General features: G+C 41.2%; 1 protein-coding gene across 6 annotated transcripts in view; it reads left to right on the top strand.

Moving 5' to 3' along the window:
• LOC137874066 (protocadherin Fat 3-like) overlaps positions 1-22952 on the top strand; it is a 227113-nt gene extending 204161 nt beyond the window's left edge. For 4 of the 6 annotated variants that reach the window (XM_068712713.1, XM_068712702.1, XM_068712726.1 and 1 more), the window contains 13 exons: positions 429-572; positions 1214-1411; positions 2006-2807; positions 5985-6119; positions 6295-6449; positions 7058-7303; positions 7962-8208; positions 11081-11234; positions 11718-12421; positions 13543-13656; positions 16013-16072; positions 17514-17549; positions 20481-22952. In XM_068712713.1, coding sequence (XP_068568814.1) covers positions 429-572; positions 1214-1411; positions 2006-2807; positions 5985-6119; positions 6295-6449; positions 7058-7303; positions 7962-8208; positions 11081-11234; positions 11718-12421; positions 13543-13656; positions 16013-16072; positions 17514-17549; positions 20481-21112 — 3627 coding nt within the window. In that variant the 3' untranslated portion in view covers positions 21113-22952. The remainder of the gene's footprint in view (positions 1-428; positions 573-1213; positions 1412-2005; positions 2808-5984; positions 6120-6294; positions 6450-7057; positions 7304-7961; positions 8209-11080; positions 11235-11717; positions 12422-13542; positions 13657-16012; positions 16073-17513; positions 17550-20480) is intronic. The other 2 variants (XM_068712737.1, XM_068712721.1) reach the window with 1 other exon arrangement.
• Positions 22953-24614: the final 1662 nt, after the last annotated feature.

The raw sequence follows: 24614 nt of genomic DNA, 5'->3' as shown, positions 1-24614 counted from the left end.
GAGGATTCTCAGTCACAGAAAGACATCAGCCCATTTATTCACAAGATGAATCTAAAAGGAAGACTATATGGCAATGTCATGAGCACATTAATAGCGTTAGATTTTCCTGTCCTTTTCTGCCACCCTCAGGACAAAGTGTGCATTTTCACCACAAGGGAAGGCTATAAGAATAGTAAAATCATCATCCTGTCCAACATTTTAATGTGATCCTCTACAGCCTTAGTGTCATTTTCCACAAACATGAGGATCTACTGTGATGGTTGCTATCGGTACGTCCAACCCCAGTTTAGAACTGTATTTTCTGGCTCAACTAACTGCCATGATAACTGAAATCCAGGCTTTCAAACGTGCCTTCAGAAGCCCATGGGGACATCCTTTATATTTTGTGTTACTCTTCTATATATCTTCCATTGTGTCTGTCCTTCTAGGTTCCCAGCTACTCGTTGGCCATCAGAGCTCTGGACAGTGGAATCCCACCCATGTCCTCCACTGTGATGGTCAACATAGACATCTCTGACATCAATGACAACCCGCCCACGTTCTCCCCGGCCAACCTCACTACTGTCATACAGGTAGACCTCATGACTGACATGATATTTACTGAAACACAAAGACAAGATGGACACTAGTCAATCGGTGGCTCTTATTGTTTGGTAAAAATAATCCCAACTGCAGTGGCAGCACACAAATCATGGCCCAGAACATAAGCTCAGCAGGCCCCATTCCCCTTTTAATACATCCATAATCACACCTGTACAAATATCGGACTCAAATTCCACAGTCCTCATTCTGTGAAAAAAATGTATGCCAACATTGTTTTGGAACCAATGTGATGCTTCAATCGTCTGAGTCTGAGTTAGACAAATCAAGGTGACATCATCCAAAGTGACAAAATTCCCTCCTCTGTTTCCCTGGACAGGGTTTGTGTGCCGAGCTGTAGTGGAGTGAAAGGAAGTGTAAGAAAACTCATTTGCATTACTATTTGTCTTGCCAACATGATTTATTGGAGGGACTGATAGGTGGCAGTGGCAGGGTTAAGTAACAATACCAATGACTCAATGATATGCACAGGAACTAAGAATTCAACAAGGTTCTAAAAATGAAATGACCATTTAGTTTGATACATCATCTTGCCAAAACAGACATCATATTGTGACCATGCATAATGTATCCCCAACAGTTAGGTCTTTCTAATGGCGTGTCCCTCCCCCAGGAAAACAAGCCAATCGGCACCAGCATCCTGCAGTTGTCTGTCAACGATCAGGACTCCTCACACAATGGCGAGCCCTTTGACTTCCGCATCGTGTCAGGAAACGAAGGCGGAGAGTTTTTGCTGGAGAAAGATGGAACGCTGGTGGCCAATCAAGTGTTCAGGAGGGACCTGGCAACTGAATATGCTATTATGATCCAGGTAGAGCAAACTGCGTCTCTTCTCTAGCATCACTTCAGTTTCAAAAATAGTGAATCCGTGAATGCTGTAAAATGAATAATTAGAAGTTTAAATAAGCTGTTCACAATGACCAATTAGCGAGAACTATCATGGCTTGTTTATTGTGGACCAATGGAAGCTCTCCCGATTCTTTACATAATGTCAAACTTTGGAATAATGGCAACTTTTGTATTCTTTTTTGTGGTAATACTGTTTCAGATTTGAGTGGAATTGACAGTGAAACAATATGTCCTTAGGGCAGCTGCACAGTAAGCGATGGACGACATAATCCACCCGCGTATAAAAATGCTAATGTGAGGTTTCAGCAGTCTGAGTACAAATCAAATGGATATCTTCCACAATCTGTCTGTTTTGTATAGAATTCCCTCTTTGTGTTTCCCAGTGTTTTTACTGGCGTTTAGTGTAAAATGCAGTCTTAATGAACTTCCTGACCATTGAAGTGAGTCATTTATCCTGTCATCTTTTATTTCCTTATCCCCATTTTCTTTTTAATGCATCTTCTCCATCTTTTCTAATAATCAGCTTTTCTCTCCCTGTTCCTCCTCCTCCTCCCAGGTTACAGACTCGGGGAAGCCTCGTCTGTCCTCCTCCTCCATGCTGACAGTCAGGGTGATTGAGGAGAGCCTTCACCGGCCCGTGGCCTTACCACTGGAGGTTCATATCGTCACTATGGAGGACGAGTTTCCAGGTGGTGTGATTGGCCAGCTGCATGCCACTGATGCTGACCCCTATGACGCGCTGACGTTTGGCCACGCTCCCCCAGCCCAGCGTAGTCTCTTTAAGATCAGTCCTCGTGATGGTAAGATCATTGCCCTGGGCGGGTTGGATGCAGGCAGGTACTCCCTCAACGCCAGCGTTAGTGATGGACGCTTCGCCGTACCCGTGCCTGTGAGCGTGCACGTGGAGCAGGCGACACCGGAGATGCTGCGTGAGGCGGTTACTGTGCGCTTTGAGAGCGTGGTACCACAAGACTTTGTGGGGCTGCACCTGAAGAGCGTGTTGAAGGTTCTGCGGCAAGCCGCTGCATCGCAGCAGCGGGACACGCTGCACCTGCTCAGTCTGCAGCCAGTCGGCGGAACGCAACAACTGGACATGCTCGTTGCTGTGGAAACAGCAGCGGGCGGGTACTACAAGGCGGCTTACCTCACCCAGAAGCTGAGCGCATCACGCCGGCAGCTGGAGGAGGTCCTCAGAGTGTCGGCTATCCTAGATAAGAACTGCTCGGGACTGGAGTGTCGCGGGGCGCAGTGTGAGCAGAGCATCATCCTGGACTCGCACAGCCTGGCTACGTACAGTACCCCACGGATCAGCTTTGTTTCACCACGCTTCCACCGGACCTCGCGCTGCACGTGCAACGGTGAGTGATAGTATTTTTTATTTAGTGTGTTCCACTTCCACACTTATATATTTCCGTTTGAACCCGGGGTTTTCAGACCAAAACGAAATGATTTCCGTCCATACTAACAGGCCTAAAAATAAATATCACGTGACTATTGACGTACACTGGGCATGTGGGTGCCGATGTAAACAGGAAGTAGATTGGTTGCTTAGTTGCAGAAAATACGAGTATTACTATACTGTTTAATGGGTCATTCTACAGAAATTGTGTAATCTAGGTAGTACAGATCTGCTGAGATGTACTTCTACTTACATACCAAAAACGTATTGTATAACATTAACTAACTTCTAAACTTCATGAATCCACAAAACGTTGAGCTTAATGTATTTTTATTATTTTTATATATTTTATTAAAGAATTCATGTCCGGTTAATTTGTCATTGGTGTTACCTATAATGTAAACAACATTAAATGTTTAGAAAAATATTTGTTGTCATAACAACCTGAAAATGCAGCATAAGGCAGAGTAATGGAATGATGAGACCAAGAAAAAATATTTGATTATTCAATTTTTTTAATAAAACTGCACACGTTTGAACAACATTGTAAGGATTTATTTGATTTGCATCATTTTTTTTCTGCCAAACTAACAAATGAAGAATATTCAAACAAAAATTGTGAGTTACTACCTGGAAAATATCGACGTATTATTGCATCCTCGATCAACACAAAAAATATTGCTAGAAATTAAAAAAAAATACATCTATAATATCACATCACTGAAAATACACGTAGTAACACCTGTGATGCAATATTACACCAATGACATTCTTGACATAAGACAGTATTTTTTGTTGATTGCTGCTGTTTATAAGTATCTTCTCTTGTATTTGTTACATTGTTTTGTGACCTGTTTTAGTTTCTCCTCCAATCCTGGATTTTTCTCTGTCTTCTTTGGCCATTGCTTCTACGGACATTTCTTCCTTGTTGTCGTTGCCTGTCAAAAACATTGATGAAATACTGTACGTCAGAATATAAATAGAGTCTTCTGTACAAATAGACAATAATTTTAACTTTTTTTCTCCTCATGTCTTTTTGCAGCTTGTATGTGGCTCATTTATACAGGAATGTCACTGGTGTTACTGGTGTTACCAGGAAAAGGAGTAACACCAGTGACAGTAACTCCAACGACAATATAGAGAAAAACCTACAATTTTAACACAATGGCTGCCATGTGTCAGACCACATGTTTTCAGGCAAATCAAAATCATAAACTGTTCAATATATTCAGTTTTAATGTTCAGTTTTTAACCTCGGCTGCCAATAAATGAGTAACACAAATGACAGACTTAAAAGCTTCACTAAAAATTCTCACATATATCATGATATTGTAAACAAATGAAGTAAGACATCTGACTTACCAATTACCTTTGTCCACTGCACTTCCTCCAAGGACCTCTTGATCCAGGAAGAACCTCAAATAGTCAGTGTAGTATTTCAAAATAAAAGTGTTTTGTGTAGCAGTAACACCAATGACGTAATTCTGTGCGACTGGTATTTATTTGATATTGTTAATAATAATGAGCTATTTTTAACTATGTCAATGTTCTATTTAATAAATGTAATGTTCAATGTAAATGTGAATCAGATTTAATTCATGAAAAAAAAAGTTTTGAATGAAAAGAAGTTCCATTTTAATGTATGGTAAAGGTGACAAGACAATTCCTAGAATTTAGGATTTTAAATACATTGCCAAAATTGAACTTTGAACATTAGATTAATACATTTAGTTTTATCATTCCAAGGACAGTCTTTAATTATTGATTATGTATCATTTATGTGATTATTTATTTAACTTGAAGGATTTTGGTGTCAGCAAAAGTAAGTGACAGCACTTCCACCGTTTTTGTATCAAGCATGACCTTTTAGTATTAATACTAAAAGGTCATGCTTGATACTTAAGATTGTCCTCTATAATCTTCCTCTTTATACTCACACAGACACATTTAGGGGAAAAAACAAGTTTAATTGTTCATACTTACTCACGCATCAAAGTTTACTAGATTATGGGTGATTAAATGTGGTCGTTTCCTCGCTTTTGTTGTTGTATGTTCTCAGTCGTAGCTCTGCCTCATTGAATTGCAGCGCTACAATTACGTTTGGGATTTACAGATTTAAAACAGCCGCCTATTTGTGTTGGAAAGCTGCAAAATTCCAAACTGCTCTGGAGTACACTGACAGGGTGGTCACAAGTTGATCTGGCTGCTTTCTGCTTTCAAGAGCGACTGCTGACTGTGTGCAGCAGTTCTTATCCTATGTCTCTAAATAATATTGACGTGTCCAGCGTGGTGTAACGGCACAGTTCCCTGTCTTCCCATCATATTTTTCTACACAATGATATGAGTTTAAATCCTGTGGAAAGATTTTTTTACTTTTAAATGTGCTACAGAGTTCTTCTACGAGACACGTGTTTCCCCAAAACAGGCTCCAAAAAAAATTCAGTGTTTTTACAAACTTTATTATTTTATCATTTTAATTACTACAGCACTTCATTGACACCAAAATGCACTCAGTTGTGGCATTTTGTGCATGAAATGGAAACTTGGCATATATTCCATGACATAAAATGCACCCGTATGTCACGAGAGAACTTTCATGGGACAAGTTGCTTATCAAGTGTCATGCAATTGCATTTAGTGCATGAATGTCACATGTAACATTAGATTATTTAACTAAAATGCATGAAATGCTGGTTAAGGGCCATGAAGTTTCCTTTCAAGTGTAATAAATTAGTAATGTTATGCAAATAGTAATGACAGGGTGATGATTGAATTACAGTTGGAATGGTATTATTCCCGAATTGAAGAAATTGAGAAACATGTCACTTTGCATCAAAAGTGCATGTGTTCATTCCAAGAAACACACAGATGTTGTGCATGAAACACAGGATGTGTCTGTGACGCTCAAACATAGAATACCTGCTGAAGTCCAGTGTTTCTCTAAAATACACAGTCAGTTGAGAACATGATTTATTGATCTATCTATCCATTCAGTTAATTCTATTTCAGTGCCGGTTTTCAGATCAATATTACATGTTGATAATATTTCCTCTGTTTTTCTTTCAGTTCATGTTCTTTATGGCAGTATGATAAGTGTGTTTTCTCTCTGTCCTTGTGTGCGTGCGTGCGTTTACAGATGCCAACTGTGCTGTCCTGTCCGAACAGTGTGAGGACCAGTCGTGTCCAGCAGACATGCAATGTGTTTCAGTTGAGGCCACCAGAGGGCGCTACGCATGTCAGTGTCCACCAGGCAAACTGGGAGAGTGTGCAGGTGAGTAAGAAATAGAGGGAACACACTCAATTTTCAAGTCTGGGTGAATAGTTTTGATGTGTGAAAATAATACTTGCAACAACAACATTTTAATGTGCTTGCGATGTCATGAATACCTGCTCTGGAATGTGATTCATTAACCAATGTGTCTGTTTGTGTGGGGGGGCGGGTCCAGGCCATTCGTCTCTGAGTTTCTCAGGAAACAGCTACATCAAGTACAGACTGTCTGAGCGGCTGCAGCCGGAACTGAAAGTCAGTCTCAGGATCCGAACACTGCAAAGCAGAGGAATCATTATGTACACACACACTGAGCCCTGCACTGTGCTCAAGGTACATACACCAACACACACAGCAACAGCGGCTGCTCTGCTCTTTGTGGGCCCATCCTTTAAAATACAAACACATTGACGGAAATATTGTCTTATGCACCATAGTAATGTTAAAGTTAGTAAAAATGTTATTATAGACTTTTATTTAGTTGTAATGATTAGATATATTTGACAGATATGTCAAAGAATATTAACATTGTTTGATTAGACAGCAGTTGTTTCTGTTTAAAACATTTGCGGTAAAGATCCTTTTGTATACGGTGGATGCCGTTTTGTCATTCAGTGTGGTATTAATCAGACATTTTTGTTACTTTTCAGAACACTAACCAAATTCTGCAGTTAACATTTTGGAAAGCTGCAGAATCATCTAGTGCATATGCTTGTTATGCACAGCTGCTAATGGATGTTTGAATATACACTAGCTATGAAAGTGAACCTAACAAGGGATTAGAACTGTTTGAATGAGACTTTGATAGAAGACAAACAAGACAACTGTCCTTAAATGAACTGCCTGATTAGATATACTGTACAACAATAAAGTGTGTGTGTGTGTGTGTGTGTGTGTGTGTGTGTGTGTGTGTGTGTGTGTGTGTGTGTGTGTGTGTGCAGCTGGAGGAGGGGAAGCTGTGGTTCCAGCTGGCCTGTGGCCTTGGCGGTGGTGGTGGTGGCGACAGTCCCGACATGTTGGGCATCTCCGGCCGTCCAATCAATGATGGCAGCTGGCACACGGTGGCACTGGAGCTAAATCGCAACTTCAGCAGCCTGGCGCTGGATGACAGCTACGTTGAGCGACGACGTGGACCACCATTCATACAACCACTTGCTCCAGACAGAACCATCTACTTTGGAGCACTGGTCAGTCCATGAGGAGCTGCAGCTGCCACTGAGGTTTCAGATGGTCATATTAGGGAGAACAGCAGCGTGTATACCTACAAATCTAAAAAATAAACAATTTTCAGCTTAAAAAGATGACTTTCTAGCTGAAACGCATCTTTGTTTTCACTTCCAAATAACTGGTCTGTGGTTGTAATGTCTATGAAAATAAGAACCAGGTTGTTAAATGCATTTAACACTCCGTCATTGATTTACAACATGCACATTTTGATCTGCAAACTAAAAATGTAGGAGACCATTTACAGCTGTTTCTATTTACCATATGCTTTGCATATTTGAGACTGAGCATGTATTACACATTGTGCTTAATAATTATCCAAAGTGGTAGGAGGTAGTTATGCCCTAATATTCCCTAACATTTTGATGGAAGCTAACACATTCTGATGAAAGCAATCGACTCTTTTAAAATGGATTTTGAGGAGAAACAAAATCAGTAAAATTGTAACGTTTAATGTTTAGTGAAAGGAAATGACATACCTGAGATTTCTCACAAATACTGTGTGTGTCTGTGTTCTTGGTTCATTTTCTTCTCTTCTTGTGAATGACAGGTGGTCAGTCATCACATCTTTAGGCTGTCTTTGGAAGTTTATGAATTAATCTCTGACCCTTCTCTCCTCAGGTGCAGCACCCCAACTCTCGCAGCCTCGTGGACTACCAGAAGGACCCCCGGGTGCTTGAAGGTTTCCAGGGCTGCCTAGACTCGGTCATGTTGAACAACAATGAGCTGCCGTTGCAGAACAAACGCTCGCGCTATGCAGAGGTGGTGGGACTGACGGAGCTGAAGCTGGGCTGCATCCTCTATCCCGACGCCTGCCTGCAGCAGCCCTGTCGCAATGGAGCCACTTGCACCAGCCTGCCCTCTGGGGGTGAGTAACAGGAAGCACAATCGAAGCAAATTGTTTGCGCGACGAGGTTACATACAAAGTCAATGCAAAGATGCGAGGAGACGCAAAATCGCACCACGCGATCTGCACATTCGCCTCTTTCGCGTTGTTGAAATATTTCAACTCGAGCGAAAAATTCGCACATCGCTGTGTCTCGAAAGCCTATCAGCACAGAGATTCTCCTCCTGTCATCCCTGACGTCCTGCTGTTGTTGAATCAACCTCATATTAGTAGAGACCGAACCAAACTATGTGTATAAATACATTTGTACAAACTATATGGTAGAAACAATAACAACGCTGCCATATTTACACCTATATGATGTTATGTTGAGTGTTGATGGAGCTGCTACAATGTTAGCATTCTCTAGCACTGATCGAGCTCCATTCAGAAAACAAGCATTTTAAAAGTTGTTTGCCTGTCATCTTGTAGACAGACCTGACTGCATGAATTCAGACTTTAAAAAAAAATCTGCATCATTATGTAGCTATTTCTACATCCTGTATATCCGTTTATTGCAATTAAATCACAGCAAAATTGTTTATTTTGGGTTCCTACAGCTGTAGTAAAGCTGCTGGCATGTGGCTAGCAAGAGACATTGAATACTCCTCTGGATGACCCTCCTCGTAACATGATATGTGGGACTTCCACAACATGTACAAGGCAGCATTCGTGGTTATTTTAGCCATGATTGATGAAACAATGTCAACACAGAGGGAGCCCCCGGTCCTGAAAAAGTGATGCAATGGTTTAAAAGAATGTGTTTGTAGTATTGGCAATTTTTTTTTCTTTGATAATTTAGTCAAAATGTATTGAAAGTATATTTTTTTATTATTTAGAAATAATTGGAATAAGAATCAAGAGTTGAAACCATGATCAGTGCTCATATGATTGGCTGACATGCCCGTCTGATCTAAAACATCTCTGAACTATGAAACTAAACCTTGATGGCTTAACAAAGGGAAGAATTGATATACAATATATTGTATTTAATAAGTTAAATAATCATTTGGGACTCAAAGTTACTGTGAGGAACGGATTATGAAACAGTCTGAATTTAAAGCCTCTGTGGTCTGTGTACACCCTGGGCCCGCTGGATGGAAGGGAGGCACAGGAGAACCAGAATCAGAACCAGGACTGAGCAGGGCAGACAGTCAGACCCTGCTGCAGTAAGAGTAGAGGTTTCCTTATGGGACTCTGGTGCTCGGAAACCATACCACTTTCATCCACAGGGATCGCCAAAATCACACAAAATTAAAGTTCCTTATAGTAACTTCTAATGAACCTATTGTTCATGAAATTGTTTCATATAAAATTTGAAATTAATTGATAACACAGATCTGCTGTACTAAGAAAGATTATAAGTACACTGAGTGACCAGAACATAGAAATTATTGTATACTTCAATACAATCCAGGAATCACTTATACACTGTGTCTTTGAGCCTAGTTTTCTATGAGACTGTATTGTAACTGAAGGAGTAGTTTTGCTCCTCTGCAAATGTCTTTTTACATTTAAGAGGACTAAATGTAAAAAATTACAATTAGTGTTGGAAGGTGTTTGTATTCTGTGAGGAATTTTAAGTTTTAAAGCATTCCTAGTGCTGGATATTATGTGTCACAGTGTGTTTACTTAGGAAGTGTTAAACCAAGGAGTGTGGTCATTGAATGTATATTGAGTGTCTGTGATGGGGGTTTGAGGAATGCCAGGAGGTGTAAATCTGCGGGGGAAGAGGGTAGTTCACAGAGGTGTCTGCCCAGGACAATGGGTCAGGATCCAAGGAGGAGCTCATTGGACTTCAGCCAATCGTGGAACTGATCGATAGGTTGAGGAATGCAACTCTGGGGGGGCAAAGGAGCTGTTTGTCCCCTGAGAGAATCAGACTTCCTTCGTACCATGGGGCAGATATATCAATCTGTCCTGTGGTATGAACGGGGTCTCATATTTCTTGAAATATTTTACTATCAGTAGTGTCATTTGGTTTGTGATTGTTTTGGCTTCTGTTAACAATATTAAATATTTTTGATTTTGACCTGGACCTTCTGACTCCTGCCCTGCTTGCTGATGGAACAAAGAGTGCAAAGGGGGGGGGCTGCTGCTTCTTCTCCTCAGTGGCCTTCTTCTCCACTATGGCCTTCTTCCTTTCTGTTTGAGAAATTTCTGAACATTACAATTCTGAGGAGCCAAAAAATTGATTCTATTCATTTGACACAAACTTCTATCAAAATTCAACTTTGCTCATAGAATCCCAAACTTGATATGGATAAATACATTTCTAAGATGTTATATCTATTTCTATATTTACTGGTAATTCATTTTTTTGACCACATTCGAACATTTCATAACAATAATATATAGTTTGTCAGGGCTTTTTTAAAAATTCAAAGGATTCAAGCCAGGCACTTTTCATACAGAGCATATAAATCCAGACTCATCTATCACCAATCAAAGAGAGAGAAGAGAAACCATGAGGTTATTAAGGAAGACTTGTGATCAACAGCTGATGGTAGAAATCCCCAACTACAGTGTCAGCACAGGTTACAGTAGCAGGCCTTACTAAACACTGCTGGAAGACCTCCCACACACCACATGTTCCTCATTTACACTGTAATGAGCAATGCACCGTGGGAATTGCGGCAGCCCACTGTTGTCATTTGCACAGCGCTGTGGAAATGTGTTTGACTCACATGTATTGCGTTCACACAATGCAAAATGCTAATTCCTCAGCGTTTTCTTTTGTGTATTTGTGATTTAAAGTGGTGTGTGTCAGACCCATTCCCTTGTGAGCAAATGCAATCCAGTCCACTGACCGCTCTGGATTCTTAATGAAGTGTATCTTCTGTCTGTCTGCCAGGGTTCTCATGCAGCTGTCACCCCCAGTACACCGGAGGGCGCTGTGAGATGGAGATAACGGCGTGTGTTCCCAACCCATGTCAGAACGGTGGCGTATGTAAGCCCATCGGCAACGCCTTCCTCTGCAGCTGCAGGAGGGGCTTCAAGGGTCTGATGTGAGTGCCAGTCCAAACACACAAAGCTGAACTTAAGGACCTTAAAGGATTGAGTAAAATCTATTTTGTTACATGCCTTTTGGTTATATGTTACATATAGGTTAATGACTGAGCCACCGATTTGTAAATTAAAAAAGCTAAGATCTTTTATAAAACTGGATGGATGAGCAAGTGTCCTTTCCAAAATCAAGAACTAAACTCTTCATCAACATTGTTTGCCCTCGCCCTTACACTCTCTTTAAAATTGTTTAAAGCTAAATTGAACTGGAAAATGCACACAGCAGCTTAATAGACAGAGTTGTGAGCCCACACAGGAACTTCTTCTCCTTCAATCTATCCGCAGTGCATCTCTTACTCTCTCACTCTCTGGCTGTTATAAAGCAATCCATCTGTGAGCAGGTAACTGAGCAGTCACAAGGTATTCATACACTATCATCTCACTCCAGATCTTTCTCCTCTTTCCTCCATCCCTCCATGCTGCAGCTGTGAGGAAGATGTGAACGAATGTGACCGCAGCAATCCAGAGGGTGAGTGTGAGAACGGTGGCGTCTGCGTCAACACTTATGGCTCGTTCTACTGTAACTGCACAGCGGGCTTCGTGGGCCAGCGCTGTGGTCTTCGGCCCGTTGTCGTCCCAGACATGCAGGCCGGTCACACTGTGGTTGGTAAAGAGGAGCTGATCGGAATCGCTGTGGTGCTTTTGGTCATCATCACCCTCATCATCCTCTTCATCGCTTTCCGAAAGAAGGTTTTCCAGAAGAACTACTCTCGGAACAACCTGTCTCTGGTCCAGGACCCAGCCACTGCAGCACTCCTCAACAAGGCCAACGGTGTTCAATTTAAGACCCTACACTGCACACCAGGAGACCCTCTCAACCTGTACTCTGAGCCGGGGCTGGGGGCCACTGTAGTGGGAGGGATGATGGGACCTCCACAGGTCCCTGTGAGGCCCATGGCATACACGCCCTGTTTCCAAGGAGACCCGCGGTCCACGCTGGAGAAGATGGTGGACGGGCGCAGTGTGGAGCATACCGAGATGAGCACCTTTCACCCAGAGTCACCAAGGATCCTGTCAGGAACCACCAGGAGGGGGGTGGTGGTGTGCAGTGTGGCCCCCAACCTGCCGCCAGTGTCGCCCTGTCGCTCAGACTGTGACTCCCTACGCAAGAGCCCATGGGATGATGAGGGTGAGTGTGTGTGTGTGTGTGTGTGTGTGTGTGTGCTTTTTACTCCCTGCTGATGTGAGAATATAACATTTGAATAAGTTAGAGTTAATAAATTAGGGACAGTTTTTGTGTCCTCTAGGGGGGAGCGTTGGCAGAAGTTAAATGTTATATTGATTGATAAAATTGGTATCACATTCATTCAAATGTCTTTGGACAGTTTTGTTCATTAGGTGCCACTGTGTAACCTTATGTAGTGCAAAATAAAAGTTGTTAAAGCATGGACAGGGTCATCTAAATGAGATGCTTGGACTTCATACACTTTTGCACCAGATACAATTCAGACTTCTTGTTTTAACAAAAGTCAAAATGTAATTAAATTGAGCTTGGAAGTTAGAGATGTCCTGATCAAGTTGTTCTGCCCCGGTCCGAGTCCTTCAATGATGGGTACGTTTCTGATACTGCCCAGTGCTCACTCATCTACACCGTGGAAATGAGATAAGATAGAACTCAAAGATTCCTTGATGCTATGTATGTAAAGAAAAAAGAATTAAATACATGGCTGAAGACGATATACAATGCTGATTAAATACGTCTCTGGTGCATTGAAATAACAGCTGTAACATGCTTAATTTGGGAGAGTTAATGAATTCTTCAGAAACAAAGAAGTTAATTGAACATGAGATGAGACCCTTTGATCTTAGATTATTTTGTTACTAATAAACAATATGGTTGAACATTATGTCCTGTTAATTTATGCATGCCAATGATTAATTTGAAAGCACAAGCTACTACTTCCTGTGCACAAATGTTTTTTTCCACCTTAGACTTACTGGGTTTGATGCATTTTTATTGATGCTAAATTATTACCATTTACTTCAAATCCATTTAATTTGTAAAGACCAGTATCACAAATCACATATTTGCTTCATCAGGCTTTACAATCTGTACAGCATATGACCATCCTCTGTTCCAAAACCCTCTCCTTGGAAAAGCCCCCCCCCCAGTACTACTTTTACTTATTTTTATAATAAATATTAATAAAAGCAGTAATAGTAACAGAAACGTGACTAATAATAATAATTTTACAAACGTTATTATAAGTAGTTGGCCTCGTACCTCCTGACCTTCCCCTCTCCCATCAGGTAAGATGGTTGACATGGCAGAAGAAGTAACGTGTTTCTCCGGGAGCAACAAAAGCAGTAACTCTGAGGTCCAATCACTGAGCTCCTTCCAGTCTGACTCCTGTGATGATAATGGTAAGACACACACTTTTCACCTGCAGCAAGAGTGGTTCAGGGTTCTCAGAATACCCCAGTTTTTTAGTGTTTCTTTTCTTTTGAATGTGATTATTTTGAAATGCTTTGTTTGCTAGTTTGTTATTTGGTTCCACTGGGTGTCTCTCTCTGCTGTTTGCCAATTGTACTCATTAGTATCCATGCAATACCTGTATTATCCTTAAGACTGCGTTGTGATACATTTGTGAGAAAACAATGAATATCTGGAGTAATTTAGATTGCAGCATTAATTGCCTCTTTTAAATTCTATTCTGGGTTTTATAGGGAGCCAGTGCAGAGAAGCTAATATGGCAATAATATGATCTGTTTTCTTACTCTTGGTTAGTACACATGCTGCTGTCTCTCAGGTTCCTGTGTTAAAAGATAAATTGGTACCATTTGAGGGCAGGAGATTATTAATCCTGTCTCTAATAGTTTAAATCTCATCATTGAAAAAGTTCATGAAGTCATTACTACTGAGGTCTATAGGAATACACGGCTCAACAGAGCTGTGACTCTCTGTCAGCCTGGCTACAGTGCTGAAGAGAAACTTGGGGTTGTTCTTATTTTTTCTTCTATTAATGATGAGTAATAGGCTGCTCTGGCATTATGGAGGGGCTTCATATGTCTATACTATACATATAAAATCTCGCCAGACTTACTAAGATTTTTCCAGCTTGGTGGAACACCATATCCACTGACAGAAGCCAATCAAATCTAATAATTAGATTAACACAGTACTAAGGCTATCATTATCGACATCCACATGCATATTAAAATAACCTACAATAATTACTTTTTTTGTTTTAAGGACTAAACTTGATAAAAACACTGAGAATTTAGACCGGTATTCTGGATTTAGTACCACTTCTGAGCACAGCTGAAATTTATGATCAGGAATTCACCCCGAAAGCGAGAAGAGTACAGTGAAAACAAAATTAGAATGTGTATATTGGCGACAGGTTAGGTTATGTGTAGTTGCATTAGTGGAAATGGCCTGCTAGATCGTTAGCTAGTTAGAAGGTCTCTGAAAGCACTTGTGCACTACCTTGTTTCATCAAAACAATGGCTACTTGAATGTTCAAGTAGCCATTGTTTTGATGAATTGACCACACATTCAAAATCTAAATGGTAGATTTCTTTTCAAAAAAATCTCAAAACTAATTTTGGAGACAAGATAACATTTTTAGAACAGAACAGGGCAGCGCCATACTTGGCTAAGTGTAGACTGAAAGACCAATAGTATCTTGAATGTAATGCTTTGAGTTGCTTAAACTTTTCTGTGGATATTCATTGTTTCCAGAGGATGAATCTCCTCTGGTACCATCATCAAGCCAAATGGGCATTAACTGATTTTAATAACCCCATGGTCTTTTCTCAGGTCAGATGGAAATTTTAGGTAACCTCAGTTGGGGCGATTTTAGCCAAGGACTTTTTTGTTATTCGTTAACACACTACAGTTAAGGCTCCAAGATTAGCAGAATCGACAATATGTTGTCAATTCTGTGCAACCACATGTTGTGAGTTGAAATGAGTGTCGCTGCCTCCTCGTTTGCATGTTTTATCCATTTGCTGTTATTGCTGCAAAATCATGCAGGGATGTATTCTCAAACATTTTCACAAATATTTTCTCACAACTGTAAATCATAATGATATCACAACAGCATTATTATAAACCTTCTTGAAGAAGCTAAGGGGTGTAGACCGCTTCACAGTGTGGTGTTGGTAGTCGTGGCCTTTGTGCTGGAACTGTGTATTTGATTTTGTGTTTCATTTTCATTGCATCGTCCTGTTCTCACTAGATTTTGTTTGCAAACCATGAGATTCATTGTTTTACTTTTCAGAATGATCATCATTCAAAAACACCCCCGTTTTTCCCCTAATCATCAATTGATTAACTATATGAATTAGCCAAATAGATACTGTTGCCATATTCATTCCTGTTGTTGTTAATGTCTGACTGGTGTCACCAGTGTCTGCGCTAAAATGACAAAAAGCAGTAGTGTTGTGTTGTTGGTTTTTATCCTCTTTATTGTTTTCTTCTCACGTGGTTTTCTTTACATTTGTGAAGGTAATTCAATTGCTGATTTATTTTCAACCTAAAGTATCTCCATATACAGTATATGAACAATGTTGTATGCAAATTGCCCCCAAACATCAAAATCAGCAAGAAGTCTTGACTGTGCCGGTGGCAGACCAGGTATCCCCTCTGCAGACAGGACAGGTAGTGGGCAGCTATGAGCAATGCCACAGGTGTGAGGGGACTAATGCCATGAAGAGCATTTTCCACTTTGGATGACTGTATTTCAAAACTTATCTCCTTTTCTTCCTCCACAAGCCTCCATAGTGACTGTCATTCGACTGGTCAATGATGCAGTCGACACAATCGAAAGTGAAGGTACCATGTCTTATCCCCTTTGTGTCTCTCCTCTCACTCTTTTGTCTCAGTCTGGTCATCAGAGGTGTCTGCAGTTACTGTATACTAAGCAAAAAACACTCACTCTGTGCTACAGTATTTTCAGTAAGTGGACCCTTACGGGCACTGCACATCTAAATTAGCTCCCTATATTTATACAGATTCATATTTATTTTCTCCTTTCTCACAGTCTGTGGTTAGTCAGTCCAACCCACTTCCAGGTTAGCTCTTCTTCTTCAGTTATTTTTCCATAGAGCAGTGGTTGCTAACCATATTTCACTGATGACCTCAGTAAGTGATTTCACTGACGACTGCCTCCATTTTACTCCACTCCCTCAAGTGGTGTTAATCCTTTGGTTGGAATGAAAGCTTGCAGACTGTAAGCTCCTCATGGCAGCTCATGGTTGGCCCTCCGTGACACAGATGGTTTCATTTATTGCTCTTTGTTAAGCTTTAACATTACAGTGGGCCTCTGTCAATATTCTTTGTTACTTTAGCCTCTACCACTGTACTGGAAAGTAAAACTTGAACACTTGATGCTTTGAACCATATTAAGACAATGACAAGTCCTCATACCAAAAACAACAAACAGTTTATTTATCAGTATGGGAGGCAAACCCAGGTCTCCTTTCTCAAAGTCAGACACTTTGCAGCCTCCTCCTCATCAATTGGATGTTTTGACAGAACGCTAAGAACATGTTAAATAGTGCACAGATGCAAACAAAGTCAATAGAAAGAGGCAAGCGGTCACAAACAGTTATAGGTGCATTAATTCTTTGCAAACTGAGGCAAAGGTACATCTGCACTAGCTTGAGCAAAAGATTCATGCTTATCCACTGCTCTATGAATGTACTTCATAAACATACAAAGACAAGAGTGAAAAGGATAAAATCCAGAGGAACTTAATAGAAAGAATTGGAGTCCCTAGTGGTGGCTGTGACACACACAGGCAGTCTCTCCCCCCCCCCCCCCCCCCCCCCCCACACACACACACACACACACACACACACACACACACACACACACACCCACATACAGATACACAGTCTGTATGACAACTACAGCTCCCATGAGCTCAGAAGAGTTGTAGTTGTTGAAAAGTAGCAAACCAGTCATTGTTTTTTTGTGGGTATAATGATGAGGTGCTTGTTAACACTTTAGCTTCTGAATTCCCAGTCAGTTTCTGATTCAGTTTTCATCTGTTTTTGAGAATCAAAACAGAACTGGATGGAAATTTTAGGGGGGAAATGTGAGCTATGATTGAAAATGTTAACAAAACAAAAGCATTTTAGAGACTCACCCAAATTCCCACAGCACCTCTAACCTAAATTATCTTTTATCCTGTAAAATTACATTTAGAAAAGCAGACACTCATGATCCAATGCTAAAGGGCTCTATGTTATGTTGTTCTTCCGTCTGACAGTGTCAGTTATGGACCATGGTGAAACCTACAACAGAGGTGACTACCAGAGCCCACCAACCCACCTACCTACCCACCTGCCTACCCCATCTATCTTTTTCTCTATCTATCTGCAGCGAGTAGACAAAATAACAATCACCCAATGAAAATAACTTTGTTAGTGGATTAACAGAATCTACATTTTAAAGACTGCTTAAAAACATCGGTCATATTAGGCTGTACGTCAATTAGCTGCATTTTTCAACTCTGTATGCGTTTGTTGTCGTTTTTTTGTCAAAACACACATACAGTGTATGTGTCGGTGTTCAACACATTGTTTTAGCCTGCTGTCACCAGGGCCTAATGATGAAGATGCTGGTAGATCAGTCTATGTAGTATTTGGTCCAGAACAAGATGTTTCAACCAAATTTCCATTAAGTTCCATTCCATTCAATTTTGTTGACCTGTCCTCTAGTGCCAGCATTTAGTCAAAATGTCCACTTTCACAGTTTGGTTTCATACTATTCCCCTGTCCACAGGTGACAGTAATATGTTGAGAAATGTAGTATTTCACCAGCAAAAGGCAGGGAAGAAAAATACCTGTAACTTGTAAACATGGATATATACAGTGCAGGTTTTTGTCTTTTTTTAAAAAATTGGCTTCATTTCATGAGGAAGGAAAATCATTCAACACATCTGCTAGACCTCAAGGATACACACAAGGCTTTGAGTTTGTTTACAGAAAACTCTGCAGGGCATCTTTCGGCCTAAAGCTACCACTCCTCCCGTCCTTCTGCAGGGAAGCCAATCGCCCCTTAATATCAAAGTCTCTGCACCTGCAACGACTCGAAGCAAACAGAAGCCAACATCCAAGTTCCACCTTGCCTCACCACCGGTAGCATCAAAACACTATCTACAACCAGATGGTCATATGGAGTCAATGCCTATAGTCAGGCATTGACTCCAGACAGTCTGCAGTCTGCTTGAAAATCAAATCTGGAATCAGCACTTTTCATCTCTTATCTAGACTATCCTGACTGAAATTATTTTGTCTACCCCCTGTATCTTTCTACTTCTCTGTCATTGATTAATTCCACTGCTCATCCCCCTCCCCGGGTCGGAGGTTTGTGTGCGTATGTGTGATTTGATGTGATTTCCTACCCCTCCCACAGCTTGTTTGCCACGCATTGTGTTGTGCTGAATTAGCAGCCCAGGGATGTCACTCTACCCCCCCAACAACTGTTTGCCTGCAACTCTCATCTTACTGCATCCCACCATGTCACTTTGTTTGGATTTTTATTTCCAGCTCAGTGATGGTACTGTACCAGTTGTTGCGTGATGAAGTTTTCACAGCCTCAGTCTTACCATGGTTTGTGTTCTGCTTTCATGCATGGATGTTTTTTTGTTTGATTTGTCATTGCTTCACTCACCATTTGCTCTGAAATGAACTTTGCCTTCAGTTAAATTAATCTACAGAGTTGTTGGTACATTGTCCTTTTGGTCAGAGGAACCTTTGTGATGAGATACAGCATTTATGCTATGTCAGTACATTGTTGGCTGCAGTGCTCAATGCTAACACCTTAGCAGACCCCAACTGAGTCCCATTGCAGACAAACAAAAAATGCAAGCTGGCTTTGCTTGGAGGAGACAACCAATGTTTTATAATGTTAGACTCTAGGATCCCCAAACAACTTGCTTGCCTTTCACTTCTTATGCTGCCTTGGGTCAGTCTTCATCAACTTGCAAAGTCAGAAAATCATGTGATGTTCTGTATTTACAATTTTTTTGCATTTTGGTAGACATTTATCATCAGTAGATGCTTCGCAAAAGCGGGACCAATTAAATGTAAGCAATTTACACCAAGCATAATTGGCTGTTTGCAGACTGAACATGATGAGTTTTGCAGTCGCATATACGTTATGATATAAAAATAGTAGTTATATGGGCCATTTGAGTGCAACTGCCTGATGGTTGACTTGACAGCACACATAAGTATTACAACCTAGTTTGTCCTCTTCCAAAATGAGCCATATGAGCATTTTCTGATCTGACGCCCCATGGTAGAATTACATGTCCAATAATTGTTAGTCAATGCCTTGCAAAACAACCCAATGTAGCCAAAAATGATTCATATGATTGTTGTCTTATCTACCACCGGTTGTAGTTTGGTGAAGTTGATCAGGCACTAAAACACTGTAAAAAGTTTAGGTAAGATTGTGGTCTGCAGTCACCTATGTCACAATTAGACACCCAAATCTTCCACCACAACCTCCTACCTAAGATTTTCTGGCACAATAACAACATCACACTACTTCTTCTTTTGCTTCTGAGACTGACCAGTCATTATCTGCAAGACCACAATAGATCACTTCTCAGGATAAGAAATGTTGAAATTACAAAGAAAAACACAACATGTGAGTATTCTGGTAATGGTATTCTTGCTACTGCAATGTGACACAGCTACCAAGCGGACTAAATATAAACTTTATCTTTGTATTCATACTACATTTTTAAGTATTTGCATGGAGTTTTTAAGTGGTACAGGGTGCATAGGAACCAACAATCCACTGATGATGATTTATTTTTGAATCCCTTTGGTACATTGACCAATAGGAAAATGTACCAGATATTTGAAGTATCCCGTTAACATCCAGAAAACATCCAGAATCCAATGTTGCTGTGTTTTTTGAGGCTGTCAACATGGCTTGAGTGCTGCAAGTCTTCATGAACCTCAGCATGCTGTGACACCTGTGACCCTGACCCTCAAAGGCTCCTGTTGTGCATGACACATACCTTTTAAAGACCTAACATGTTTTTCGGAACAGGTTGTGCCTTGTCATGTACCTAACCTTCAACACCTCTGTATTGTTTATATTCCTGGTGCATAATAAGGCATCTCTGCTGCAAAGCTCTACATTGCGGAGACTACTTTGTTGTTGTCTTTTTTCACTGTCTAGATTGTTATTAACCATCTCCCCTTCTACTGTCCAGCATATCACTGGGACACATCTGACTGGATGCCGAGCACCAGGTTGTCAGACATTGAAGAGGTGCCAGGTTATGAGGCAGGTCCTGGCAGTGATGTAGCAGGCTCAGCCCCCCGCCTTGGAGGAAGCACCCGTGAACTGGAGTCAGACTACTACCTGGGAGGCTATGACATTGACAGCGACTACCCCCCTCCCCACGAAGAAGAGTTCTTGAGCCAAGACCAGCTGCCACCTCCGCTGCCCACAGTTGAGGACTATGCTGAGCCCTACACGCCACTGCCCACCAACCCACCAGTCTCCAAAGAAAGCACCCTGAGCTCTGGCAGCACAGGGCATCAGCATGCCCGGCCACACTTCCACCCCAGCCAATACTTGCCTCCCCACCAACTGCCCGTTGGAGAGGCCCCCCAAGGGGACTTCAGCTCTTCAATGAGTGGCGTAAGCCCAGGAAATGGGGACACTGATGACTCTGTGTCGCTAAATATGCGACTGTCTGTTGGTGCATCATCAGCCTCGGACATGTCCGCCCCCTGCGGGCTGGATGACTCTGAACATGGCAGCGACTTTGACAGTATGGACGAGCTTCGTCGAGGGGTGACCATCATCACTGACTCACAACAACAGACTGAGGTGTGATTGATTGACCAGTACAGTGATCCTATGGGATGTATAATTGACGAGAAGGAGCCAAACATTGGAGCAGATGAAAGGAGATGCACAAGTGGATGTTATTACAGGAAGAAATGCTTTGTCAGCAATGCTAGCTGCAGCAATGCATTGTTGTAGTTTACAACCACAGACTATAACAACGATCTTAGAACCATACATTTTTTAACCACATTCACAACAGAGCTCCCTCCCATGTCTGTCCAGAAATGGGACTGTTGAGTTTTAGCATGATTGACGAACTCAGTGTGTTTTCCGTCCTGTCCCCGCTGTGCAGATCAATCAAAAGTGTCCTTCCTGTTCCATAAAGGGGTCATTTGTAATGTGAAAAGAATGGAATAGAGAATGTGAATGAGAAAGACTAATCCAAAAGAGATTGACATTTACAGATGTGGTAGAGACAATTTGAAGAAGGACAAGGGACAAGTGAAAGGTTTGTTTGGTTCCCTGCTCCTTCACAGAGGCCCATTGGACCAATTATTTCTTAGAATAAAAAAGGACATGAATCCCCATTTTCCCCATTGTCCTCCTTGGATTTGTAAACTTTGTAATGCTCCAAGCCTGTACAGACTTTGTAAAATAGTAGACCTTACTGGTGAATAAGTATTAAACAATGTTCTGGCCACATTTCAAAAAGCCATTTATTTGTTTTAATGTGGAATGTGCTTGCTCCTTTCCCAAAAAGAAATCAAACCGCCCATCAAGCCATGACATTTTAACCATCATCTCATTAGTCCAAAGTGTTCAATGTGTCATTGATCTTCATGCTTTATATTTGTGTGCGTAAGCCAAGAACATGATTATCTTATATACAGATAAGGCACAGTACTTTTTTTTCACAGTATATTTAATTTGTAACCCCCAAAATGTTTTGAGGTGGTCAGCCAACTCTATCGGAGCGGGATCAAATTTAAGTGGAAGTTTGTTACAAGTATCAAGATTGTCGTCTTATCTCGTTACCAAATGTTATCAGCTGCTGTTAACAATAGTGGTTGACACATACATGTATATAATGACCATTAATATTAAATGATTAAACCGTTAGATTTGGTAGCAATAATTTTGTCCAGCACTAGCTTTCCACGTTTTATCTGGTTTACCGCCATTTCTTTGATCTATTAAATGTGACACCATTATTCGGGAAAAGGCCATGCTGAATAGACACATTTTTAGCGGCACTGCATCCCGGTGTTTTCTGTTACTTTGTAGCGTGTTCACCATGTCTGCAGACAGAAGTCAACCCCTTATCCAGGTCATGAATGGCTTAGTTAACATCTGGCCAACAGGGCAGACTGCACATGCGGCTGCTTCAGATAGTTACTGTATTGTACTATAATCTGCCTGATCCACTCGGGCATGCACCGCCTCTTTTCTTTATATGTTTAAATCTCTGTACAGTGTACATAGCTAGATTTTGTAGATATGTAATTGCAATCCTGAACTTCCTTTGAGTTTTTATGTTGGACTGTTTGACGTAAATGTGGACACTGAGACTATGGAATATTAACTATCATTCTTCCTCTGCCACTGACTGACTGAATGCCATTTATATTAATATAGACACATTTTGCACAGTATTAAATCCAGACTTTACATCCCAGAATTTTTTTTTGTGAAATTTTTTTTCTGGTAATGAGGAAATCTTTTTGTACATTTGTTTCATCTGTAATGTTTTGATGAATTTCTAATGTTCAAAGACATTAAGCAGTGTCAACAGTATGTCCCCTATCTGCAGAAAGTGAGTGGGTTTTGTTTTTACTGGGGTTTTTTCCAATTCAGTGCAAAAAAATAAAAAGGTTCTTATGCACCATGTCATTTGTCATCAATTCTGAGAAGAATCCATCCTGACAGATCATCACAGCTGTTCACTGGTTGTCATTTTTAATACCCCTTTGCTTATTAATAGAGACGAGTTTGGTAATGATTCTAAGATCTTAAGTGTAAAGCTCTGACAGTCAAATAACGTGGTCCCATTATAGACTGACCAAACATCTGTGAGACTAAAGCATACTGTAAAAGTTCACATTCTATTCAAAATGCACTTTTTAATGGCTTTTCATTATAAATATGTGTATGAGGAAAGACCACCCTCTCTCCTTTTCCTCCTAATCTCTGAATATGTTTGTACCAAAGAACCAGTCAGGCTTACTTCCTTGTCCAGGATGGATAGGATATGAAGATCCATTGCATTCACTTTATTTTTTACTGAAAATGTCCCCACAACAAATGAAAAACTCTTTCTTAACAAGGACCAGCAGCCTACACCGCAGGATTCACTACAAAACTGAGTGTGAATCACAATGTCCCTTTCCATCAGTCTGATAAAAAAGCAAAACTTTTCACTGTTCACAATCTCACAACAAAACACCTCTCTCACTTTCCGAGCCTCATGTAGTCATGGCAAATCCCTACCCGCTCCAAGGAACTCACAACAGTCGAATTTGCCTTCTCTTTCTCTCTGTACTGGGACATTCTTTCATGACCGCAGACCAGAGTTGGGCGACTACTTGTTGCTGATCCTCAACCTGCCCTTGCGGTATGGTGGCAATGGTTTCCATACATATCACGTTCTTTTTGCATTAAAAAACTTGTCACTTGCAGCAATACAACCAGGAAACATACTGGGGAACACTAGACCCCGAACTGTATTGTCGCATTTTCGCAGTTCGCTCTTCTTTGAATTGCGAGCTTTGTGGTACACGGTCCCATCCAGCCACTACATGCACCCTCACAGCCCCTCGTTCCTCAGCTCCTGATAAACAAAGCCCCTCTGTTTTCCGCAGCCCACCATCCGTGGTTCCCCCACCATCCATCAACCCTGAACCAGGCAACACCCAGCCAACTACCTTCTGCCCTCTCCCCAAAGGCTAGATAAGAGATGTAGACCAATCCCCTACCAGGGTGGGAGGGTGGTCTTCAATTATTTGAACGACCTAGGATGCAACGCTTCAAGCTGTTCCTCCTTACCTCCTTATTCGGCGTGTGCCAATAATCCAACCAAGCACAGCCTGTAACATCCCCGGGCGCTTCTCTGGATCAGCCCACTGCTCCCTGTATAGGGATGGGTCAAATGCAGAGAACAAATTTCCTCTTGCAGGATGAATAAAGTATAAAAAAAAATGAAAAAACATCGCCAGTTAGCCAACTTCCTAATACAAGGTTTCACGCATGGCTTCCACCGGTGTGCAGGTTATGCCAGATTCCTCATACACATTCTACAATTTGTAGTCAGCAAATTGCGAGCCTGGCACAGTCAATAAACTCCTGGCTATAGAAATTAAAGATACATCCATGATTGGCCCATTCCCAGCCCATCGTTCCCCATAATCAATCCAATCGGCGTAGCTATTAGGAAATAGTCAGAAAAAACCACACTCATTATAGGCCTCTCATCCGCCCATGGCTCTACTGTACTATGTAGGCTATTGATGCTTGCATCAATAGCCTAATTCCCAGCCTGGACTTCTTCACG

The sequence above is a fragment of the Cebidichthys violaceus genome, unplaced genomic scaffold (genome assembly GCF_023349555.1).
Source record: "Cebidichthys violaceus isolate CVI_PGR_0920_01 unplaced genomic scaffold, fCebVio1.0.p SCAF_1, whole genome shotgun sequence".
In the NCBI taxonomy this organism is placed as follows: domain Eukaryota; kingdom Metazoa; phylum Chordata; class Actinopteri; order Perciformes; family Stichaeidae; genus Cebidichthys; species Cebidichthys violaceus.
The sequence above is the reverse complement of the archived record's forward strand: the minus strand, read 5'-3'. Positions and strand labels throughout refer to the sequence as shown.